Source organism: Podarcis vaucheri (genome assembly GCF_965113315.1).
Source record: "Podarcis vaucheri genome assembly, chromosome: 13".
In the NCBI taxonomy this organism is placed as follows: domain Eukaryota; kingdom Metazoa; phylum Chordata; class Lepidosauria; order Squamata; family Lacertidae; genus Podarcis; species Podarcis vaucheri.
In genome coordinates, this window is record NC_138751.1 from 31189486 (window position 1) to 31199529 (window position 10044).

At 47.8% G+C, this 10044-nt stretch overlaps 1 protein-coding gene across 1 annotated transcript; it reads right to left on the reverse strand.

Annotated features, from left to right (window-relative positions):
• Positions 1-10044, reverse strand: LOC309517779 (keratin, type I cytoskeletal 19-like). The gene is made up of 8 exons (XM_082197289.1): positions 9245-10044; positions 8224-8306; positions 7412-7568; positions 6010-6171; positions 5124-5249; positions 3545-3771; positions 1349-1501; positions 1-278 (listed from the first exon to the last, which is right to left on the reverse strand). Exons 1-7 carry the CDS (start codon positions 9986-9988, stop codon positions 1372-1374), a joined length of 1629 nt encoding a protein of 542 aa, XP_082053415.1. The 5' UTR covers positions 9989-10044; the 3' UTR covers positions 1-278; positions 1349-1371.

The following is a 10044-nucleotide window of genomic DNA, read 5'->3' on the forward strand; positions in this document are numbered from 1 at the left end:
TGGCATCAAGAGAAAAGCAAGGGGTTTATTTATTTTTTTGGACTTCTTTTGTTTTCGGTGGTCAGCAGGTTGCCAACCACGGCACTGATGCATGATGGGTGAGAAACAAGAGTCTGGGCAAATGGCATGCTGCAAAATAATGGGGAAGTAGATTGGAGACAGTGAAGTAGGGCATCTGATCAACTTTGAAGGATACCGCTGGGCAGATGGACCAACAACAGCTTGGATGAACTACTTCTTGCAGGTAGCATGCTCTCTGCCCATTCTCTGGCAGTTTTCTAGAAAAGATAAGGAAAAACAAGATTGAATTACTATGTCAAAAAAAATCTTCAATGGTGCTGTCCATTACAATTCCATTCAACAGAAAACATTTTAAGTTCATGTACACACAATACATTTTAGATGATTGCATCATTCAGCAAACCAGAGATCCATTACTATCCAGTTGTAGGAATTGTAAAATAATTCATAGCATGCCGATCTGTGACCAGGCAGTTCACCCATGTGGTTCTTGCTATGCCCCCATCACCACTATCTCTAAGACACACATAACTATCTCGAAAAATAAAATAAATGCACAAATTTGCAGTAAGCTCAAGGTGTAGTTGTGTTAGTTCGAATAATTTTCTTCTCCTACTCCCTTATTCTCAAAGACGGCTTTGCTCCATAAAGCCCAGAAACTCAAAAACTCTCGAAACAATGATTGGCCCATTTAGAGATAGCATCTTTTTATAGCTATGAAAGCAAATGGAAACTAGGCTTTAGAGCAGCAGATCCTAGACATTATCCAGTGGACCAGGAATTGTTACTCTAAGGAAACCACGTGACTCAGTCAGTTGAGAAACTATCACTCAGTAGTTCAAGTATGTCAGCTCCTAGGTTTCTATAACTGCATATGTGAGATTGGGACTCCAGGGCCCCCTTCACCAGCTTTGTGCCTGAATTTGCTTATCTTCCTCTTTCCTTCCCATCCATTTTTCCTTCCTTGACATACTTTTTTAATTGCAAGCCCATAGGCAGGGCTTAAGACATTTACTTGCCGTAAATAGTAATACATACACAAAGCATCATAGCTCTGATCTTTGGCCTGTTCTTATACCACCATCTGCTTGAGCCTCAGTCAGAATTTCATCTCAAGCCAGAATCAATGGCCTTCCAGATGTTGTTGGACTCCAACTCCCATTGGCCCCCAGCATGGCCAATAATCAACATCTGGAGGGCCGTAGGTCCCCCACTCCTGATTTAAGTGCTTGATCCAGGGACCAAATGCTGCAGAGTTCCCCCACCCCCATTTCCTTATAGGTGTTGGGGTTGCAAAGGATAGAACAGAGTGGGGAACATCTCTTACCTTATGCATTCCATTCCTGCGATCTAGTGGTGTAAATGGCCCCCGTGGTGGGCATGACCTGCAGAATGGGTCACGTAAGTGTGGGATGTCCGGACTTCACCAGATCTTCCACCTGATGTGCTGCTGGTTCTAGCTGCTCCTCCCCCTCCACCACTGCAGAGAAAGAAGAAGAGTCTTGATCAGCGAAGCTACAAATCAATCCTGACAAAATACAGCAGCAGGGAGGCCCCAGCATTGGCCATCAGCTGCTGTTCTATCTAAGCTGAATATTTCCTTATAAGCTGGAGAAGACTGTGTGGATGTAAGAATCACTTGCACCTCCACTTAGTCACAGAATCGTAGAATTGGAAGGGACCCTGAGAGTCATCTAGTCCAACCTCCTACAATGCCAGAATCATCACTAAAGCATCCATGACAATTCTCAACATCCACTTCTCAACATCTGATGGGAGATCTGATGCTTAGGGCACAGCTTATTTGTCTTTTTTTTATTAACTTGTTTACATGTATTTTCCACCTTTTCCCCCATTGTGGAATCCAAGGCAGTATGCGTGTATCTCCTCAAGGGTCCCCCATCCAAGCACTGACCGGACTCAGACCTGCTTAGCTTTAGCAAGGAGGTGGCAAAGTGTGCCTTAAGACCACAGGCGACACAGTCCTGAAACTATTATGTAAGTATCCTGGATGAAAGACTTCCTAGAAACCTGATGCAAAGCACTCTGAGTTTGTCAAGGGGACAGCAGGCTATCTATGAAACAAATAAAATATTAAATCTAGCATCTGAAGAGTATCCTGGAGAAGGGGCACATTCGTGTCCTAAAATGAACTGTGCAGCTTATGGACTTGATTGCACCTTATTATCTCCTATGACTTGGATTCCTGATGCTAAATCCTATATTCAATAATAAGGCAGCAACCCTAATCGATACCACGCTGTGCACTGAAAAACGAGGTCCCTTTTTCACTGTGCGGCATGAAAGCATAGCAAACTGTCCATTGAAAAAGAGTGTGATCCTTTAATCCCTTCCTCCAAAGGCAGCATGGCAGCTGGACTTAGTCATGTTCCCTCTTCCTCACAGCTGAGCTGTAATCTGAAAATAATTGGGCAGTGCAGGGGGAAGATTTTTTCCCCATGCTATTCATCTTATTATAGATTAAGCTCAGCAGTGGGAGAAAGGAAGCCAAGGAAAGTGGGAAAGGCCTGGGGAGAGATTGATGGGCCGAAAGAGGAGGACCTGTGATCTGTTCCACACCCTAATATGATCCTTCTCATAGAGGTGACATAGATGCCCTGAAACTAATCAGGTTATAAGTGGTGCGGATTAACCCTTGACTCTTTGTTAAGTGCTTGCTGTTCCTTCAAGGAGTTTAGGGCAGTGCTTTTGCCTTCACACACACAAAAAAAACAGTGAGTTGGGTTTGCTTTAAGAAGGAACGGCTCACCCAAGATTACCCAAGCTGCTTCAGAGCAGAGCGAGGATTTGACTCTTGAGTTCCCACATCCAAAAGAACTAGCATCCAAAATAGCACTTAGCATTTTGTGTGTGCGAGAGAGAGAACATATTTCTATACAAATTATTCAGTATAGCTGAAGGAGCATCTCCACCCACATCATTCAGCCCAGACATGGAGGTCCAGCTCCGAGGGCCTTCTGGCAGTTCCCTCACTGCAAGAATTGAAGCTACAGGGAACCAGGCAGAGGGCCTTCTCAGTAGTGGCGCCCACCCTGTGGAACACCCTCCCATCAGATGTCAAGGAAATAAACAACTATCTGACTTTTAGAAGACATCTGAAAGCTGTCCTGTTTAGAGACGTTTTTAATGTTTGATGTTTTATCGTGTTTTTAGTATTCTGTTGGGAGCTGCCCAAAGTGGCTGGGTATAAATAATAAATTTTTGCTGTTGTTGTTGTTGTTACTTGACTGAAGAATTGCACTGCAGAATCAGCAAAGTGCAAATTTCGAAAAATGCCTGTGTTTCAGTTTTGAGAAGTGTGAATTGGGTAGGTTTGCCTGTAAGTGCACGCTGGCCTGAATTACTCCCCCATCCTTTAAAAAGTCCCTTTTGGAAAAGTGCATCTGTTAAGCTGCGTTAATCAGCTTCAACTGCACGAAACCACATTTCCAGTAGGCGCTTGAATCCCACCAGCAAAACATTGACGGTCTGGAGGTGACTGACATCTCTGCATGCTACTTACACTATATCATGCTGCCCGCCCTCCAGCAAGCAGCGGTACGTGGAAATTTCCTGCTCCAGCCGGCTTTTGACATCGAGGAGCTCCGTGTATTCATGGTTCTGGCACTCCATTTCCGAGCGCAGCTCTGCCAGCTGCTGCTCCAGGCAGGAGATGCGCTCCTGAAGCTCGCCCAAGTGGTTGTTGTAGCGGTGCTCCGTTTCAGCCAGAGAGGCTTCCAGGGTGTCCCTCTGGGAAACAAAACAGAACCCACCATTTCTCTTTTTTAAAAGGAGTACAGTTGTGGAAGATAAGCATAACCATTGTGTTAATTACTACAAAATAAAAAGGGGTTAATTTCACTCAGCAAGGTTGTTGTGGGGATTAAATGAGGGGGTAACTGTGTACACCATTTTCAGCTCATTGGGGCGAAAGATATAAGTGGAATGAATGGATGTTGCTTTTAGGCCCCATCTGCACTATACATTTAAAGCAATATCATACCTAAGAATTATGGGAAGTGTAGTTTGTTGTGGGTGCTGAGAGTTGCTAAGAGACCCCTAGACCCCTCACAGTTGCCACAGTGCTTTAACTATCAACCCCTCTTCAGAGGGGAGGGGAACTATGGGGGGGGAATGGGGAGCGGTGGTCTCCTAACAATTCTCAGAACTCACAACAAACTACAGCTCCCAGAATCCTTTGGGGGAAGCCATGGCTGTTTAAAATGGAATCATAGTGCTTTAAATGTATGGCATGAATGGGGCTATAGTTGGCAAAAGGGAGGCAGGAGGGAGGGACACAGACTAGCATCAGAAATATTTCCTTGTTTGTTTGTTTTTTCATTGGGTTTACACTGTAAGAAAAAATCCATAAGTGAGCTGGGGTGTGAACATGGTTTTCCCCAGGCATAGGAAACTGGCTGCCAACCTGTCAATCACCTGATGTCACAGCTGATCACTGGGGCTTGCAAAGCCACATGCACTGCATGTCCCAATGATTAGCATAGTGTTGGGGCTACGCTTCCTTGCACAGGGTGATGCAAGCTTGCATCGGGTTGCCCTGTTCAATCTCAGCCACTAAAGCACAATGGCAAGGAAAGGGGTGGAGGAAGAGTAGGTGAAGCTGGATTAAAGCCTTCTCCAGGAATTCTGAAACTAGAGTCTAGAGCAGCCTTTCTCAACCTGTGGGTCCCCAGATGTTGTTGAACTACAACTCCCATCACCCCTAGCTAGCAAGGCTCAGGGATGATGGGAGTTGTAGTCCAACAACATCTGGGGACCGACAGGTTGAGAGCATAGCTGTCAACCTTTCCCTTTTCTTGCAAGGAATCCTATTCGGAATAAGGGAATTTCCCTTTTAAAAAGGGAAACGTTGACAGCTATGGTTGAGAACCACAGGTCTAGAGTAAAACCCAAGAGGGGAGAGCAGGGATGAGCACACCAGCTCCCCATCATCATTGTTCTCATTGCCCTTCTCCAGTCGTGGCTTGTGCCAGTTCATTGCATGAAGGCATGTTGCTGCCTGCTGTAGTTTATTGAACTCTGCCACCCCAACAGCATGCAGCTTCAATGATGCCAAGGGAAACTCTTGCTCTCTCTTTTACCAGGCTGCACTGGGCATCATAGTCGATCTCCAGGGCTTGCAGTTGGCGTCTCAGTTCCGTGACCTTGTTGTTGCTTTCTTCGATCTCCTGGCTGCTGGTGCTGACATCACGATTCACCTCCTCAATCTGTAATGTGTGGAATTAGGGAAAGGATGATGCTCAGCTTTGCACGCAAAAGGTCCCATGTTTGATCCCTGACATGTCAAAGCCTGAAGTCTCAGAAGAGCCATTGTCAGTCAGGCAAGACAGCGCTAAGCTAGACAAGACAGATGGTCTGACTAAGTGTACAGCAGCTTCCTATGTCTCTCCTCACTGAGGGTATTTCTGGGGCTTCCTTCTAAATACTTCTAAAGGGGAAAGTACCCATGAAAGTGTCCCAATGAATGGGATTCTTTTTGGCAGCATCAGTTGCAGATGCAGAGGTCCTGATGCAGGTTGGGCCCAGAGTAAGGAGAGGTTTTACAACACCCTAAGCCCCATCCCTGAATTAGACTCCTGATCTGGACAGAGATTCCCATGCTGGCTATTTGTCCAAAAAGCACCTGCCCTTAAGAGTAGACCTGCTTGGCCAACATGATATGGTGGAGCAGTCTATAGAGAATGCATAATATCTGTAGTAATGTAAGAAATCATGAAAGGAGAGTGCTTCTGAGCATATTCAGAGTAGGTTTTCCCCCAATGCGTAACTAAGCAAGCAGCCCACATGCAACTAGAAATAGGGGTAAATAGCTTCTCCATGTCTAGGGGTTGACATCCAAGCAGGCTTGAAATATTTGGAATTAACCACTGACTGTATCCATTGCACTTTTCAATTTTACTTGAATTCTCTACAGTCCCCGTTGTACCTCTGCTTTATGTATTATGGACTTGGAGGTGTACAGCTTACCTTGGATCCATACCATGCTTCAACCTCCTTGCGGTTGCCATCTATCATTGCCTCATACTTGCACCTCATCTCTTCCAGGATCTTCCTCAGATCCGGTCCAGGGCAAGCATTGACTTCCACGTTGACATCTCCGGTTGACTGGCTCTTCAGGCAGGTGACTTCCTGCAAAAAAAAAGATTGCAAGCCAAATGAAACCTCTGCCCACCCCCATGGCAGATTCTCACCTCCCATTTTCTACTATCCATTCTACCCCCAATGAACTCTCTAATGAGAACTATCATGATAATAGAAGTCAATGAAGGCTCAAAGCAGTAGATCTGTCTCAAGAAGACAAGATGGATCCTCTCTGGACCAACAGTGAATGGCAGTGCCATTCTGGGGCTGTGCTGCTTCAAAATGCATGTGACTGAATACCCCTTAATATAAAGAGGCTCCTGCATTGTAGTGATATGTTAACTATGCAAGTGAAAGGAAGAGTCCCTAGGCCAGAGGTGGTCAGGCTGTGGCCCTCCAGTTTCCATTGGACTCCAACTCCCATCAGCCCCTGTCATCATGTCCTGATAGCTGGGGATGATAGGAGTTGTAGTCTAACAACTGAAGGGTCATAGCTTGCCCAGTCCGGCTCTGGGCAGTTTTGCTAGTGACTGATGCTCTGCCACTTAATAGATCAAAGTTTCTTCAGTGGCTGCAAATGCACTCAGCTGTGATGGCCTGGGAATCCGATTCAGAGGCTGAACCGGAGGAATCCCAGCCTGCACAGGAGTCCCCGCCTCCAGGGCCGGCTGAGCTGGGGCAGGGCCTTGGATCTGAAGCGCCTGCACCTGTGCCGGGTCCTCAGGAGCAGGCACCAGGTGAATCCACTCTGGCTCCGGAGGTGGTTGAGGATTCAGTGCCTACAGGTGAGTCTCCCCCTGGGTCCAGTAACCCTGTTCAGCCTCTCCTGAACGGCAGAAGCTCAGGGCAGAGAGGCGGAGGGAACTGGTTTCTCCCAGAAGGAGTGCTCGCCTTAAGGCCAGGAGAGGCCTGAGGGCTGGGACCGCCCCTGGCCTCAGAGAAGATAAAGGCCAGTCAGCCCGGTCCCAGGTTGCGGGAGCAACGTCGTTGAAGAGATGTTTCGGCCAGCACCCAGTCCGGTTCCCCCAGAGTTCCTGTCCTTGCCCGGCTCCTCGCTGTGGACCCCGCTTCACCCGTGGAGGACTGTTTGCCGACCCTCGACTCAGGTCCTGGACCTCGCCCCACGGTAACCTCCCCCCTGGACCAGCACATCAGCTATCCAAGTCTTAGATACAATCTACTCATTTTATAAAGCTGTGCCATGTTCAAAAATGCCCTTGGGATCAAGAAAGCATCATTCCACATGTTCCATTTTTACTTCATTAAAGGAGAAGACAGTGTCCCTCACCTCCTCATGGTTCTTCTTCAGGCAACACAGCTCATCCTGCAAGTTCTCACACTGCACTTCCAGGTCAGACCTGCAGGCAGTCAGCTGATCCAGGATTTGATGCAGGCCATTGATGTCGGCCTCCACATTCTGACGGAGGCAGCATTCCGTCTCATACCTAAGCCGCAAGGAGCAGAGCATGAGAATTCCATTATTCGTTGCTGGATTATTATTTTGGCCAATTGTGATCATTGCTCTTACAGCCTAGCTCTTCAGGAGGGCTGCTAGCTCTGATAGGCTTTCCCACATTGTGGGAAACGCATCTCCAACTTGAGATTGTATGCCACGGAGCATAGAAAGAGGAAACACGGGGAAATATCCAACAAACAAGATGATTTTGTTTGCTGATCACATTGTCAAGACTTGGCTTTGCTGCCCCAGGAAACGTGTTACAGTCCCTCTCAAGTGTCTTATAGCTGGAATGGAGAAACTGTGGACTTCCACAAGTTGATGGACTCCAACTCCCATCAATCCTAGCTAGCATAGCTAAGAATGAGAGGTGAGGGGATCTGTAGCCCAGAAACTTCTGAAAGGCCAAAGGCTCCCCACCCTAGAGCAGAAATGGCCTCCAGTTCTGAGGAACACCATGTATTCCCGCAGAATAGACACTTCCAATCCCTGATGGCTGGAAGGACAAACACCCCCATCTTCAGGCAGTCCCAGCAGCAGATAACCTGAGCCACCGAGAATATTCCCTCACTCGAATAATGGGACCCCATCTAACGCACACATATTTGTTCCATACGCGCCCTTGTTTACTGAGAAGTACTCACTTGGTTCTGAAGTCATCAGCAGTCAGCTTGCTGTTATCAATGCACAGCAGGAGTTTGTTGTTCTCCACACTTGTACAAATGAGCTGGGTACAGAAAAAGTTAACAAGAGACCAGTTACCACCCCTGCATGTGAAGATCTAGTATTAAGATTCAGAGTGCATCAATCCATGCCAGATGTTTATCAGCCTTACTCTATCTTCATGCCAGTCTTCAGACATTGTGTGCAACTGGTCCATAACAGTTCCATATCTACACACAGGTGAACCACAAGTCAGCAAGCCACCATGATCACAAGTGGGTAGTGAGGCAGCAGTGCTTACTTGACCTCCCAACAGATGAGTTACTGCTGATTGACAGGAAGGGGAGGGAAAGGAGAGACACGGTGTGGAGGTCACTGCAATGGAAGCACATCTACAAAGCCAATCCACACTCCTGACAGTGCATTTGTGTCATCCCAACCTCCCTAGCACATCATCCCACCTCCACTCCTTCCAGGTAAGCAGCAGCGACTCCACTTTCAGGAGGTCAGGTAAGCACTGATGCCCTACCACACAGTCCGCTCCTGCACTGTGGGCCTAGCAAAATGCCATCCTTGCAACCACAAACCACCCAAACTATACACAGGCTCCCCCACAGTTGGAATGATAGCAGTAGAAATTGCAGTGGAACATCATAGGCGATAAACCAATATGAAATGAAGATAATGATCTTGTAGGATTTTTTTTTTTTAAGTCTAGCTGATTGCAGTTCCAGTTTCGTACAGTCCACATCACATATCTGAACAAGCCTTTCAGCGTTGAAAAATAGCAATACCAAGTTTTAAGGAGACAGAGTATCTACTGAATGAGTTTGGGAATTCCAAGAACAAGCTTAAGAGAATTTCAGTCCTTTGTCTTTCATGAACTGACTTCACACCACTGTCATTTCAGTTCTGAGCTTAAGCCAAGGCCTGCTGTCTGTAGTCAGTTCAAAGGAAAGCATGCAAGAATGACTAAAAGTTGGCTGTCCATTGGCACCCTACCTGGTTCTTATAATCTTCAATTTGCTGGTGGTAATGGCTGTAGTCCTTGGGTTCGCAGAGCGGGCCTTGCTTGGCATAAAATTCCCGGATCCGACACTCGAGCTCAGCATTCTCCTCCTCCAAGCACCGGACTTTGTCCAGGTAACTAGCCAGGCGGTCGTTGAGGTTCTGCATGGTCATTTTCCCATCAAGGTTAGAGAACATGCCTCCGCAGAAAGGTTCGTTGACCATTCCGCCAACTACCGTAGGACCACCCATGCCACCAACCATGCCGGCAGGAACGCCTCCAACCACGCCACCCATGGCACCAACCATACCAGGATGGGGGCCTCCGACCACGCCACCCATGCCACCAACCATGCCAGCAGGAACACCTCCAACCACACTACCCATGCCACCAACCATGCCAGCATGCCCACCACCAGCGCCACCAACCGCACCGCTCCTAGCCGCAACGCTCCCAGCATGAGAGCCGGCACTTCCCCCAAGATGTCCGCCACCAACAAAGGCCCCGCTGCAACTTCCGCTTGAGAACTGGCTTCTTCCTGCTCCGTAGGCACAAGTGGAGCCTCCTCCGACATGGCTCCGGCCAGAGAAGTTGGCTCTCCCGTTGCCTAGCCCACAGGAAGTGTACCGTCCAGAGGAGACTGAGGAGACCCCCACCCTCCCTCCACCAAGGTTGCAGCTGCTGCCGCTGCTGCTTCTTCCAGCTGTTAAGACGGTGTGCCTTGCGCTACAGCTCATTGTGACGGTGATGGAGGATCTCTAGTGCTAAGCAGGAAGCAAGAGGCACTGCTGGA

What these genes read in the sequence shown, in the direction of transcription:
- LOC309517779 (XM_082197289.1), bottom strand. Translation starts at nt 9,988, where the DNA reads ATGAGCTGTAGCGCAAGGCACACCGTCTTAACAGCTGGAAGAAGCAGC. An exon ending in TGAAGAAGAACCATGAGGAG is followed by an intron (nt 6,172 to 7,411) that starts GTGAGGGACACT and finishes TTTTTTTTGCAG; the next exon opens with GAAGTCACCTGCCTGAAGAG. An exon ending in GGCGGGCAGCATGATATAGT is followed by an intron (nt 1,502 to 3,544) that starts GTAAGTAGCATG and finishes CTTTCTCTGCAG; the next exon opens with TGGTGGAGGGGGAGGAGCAG.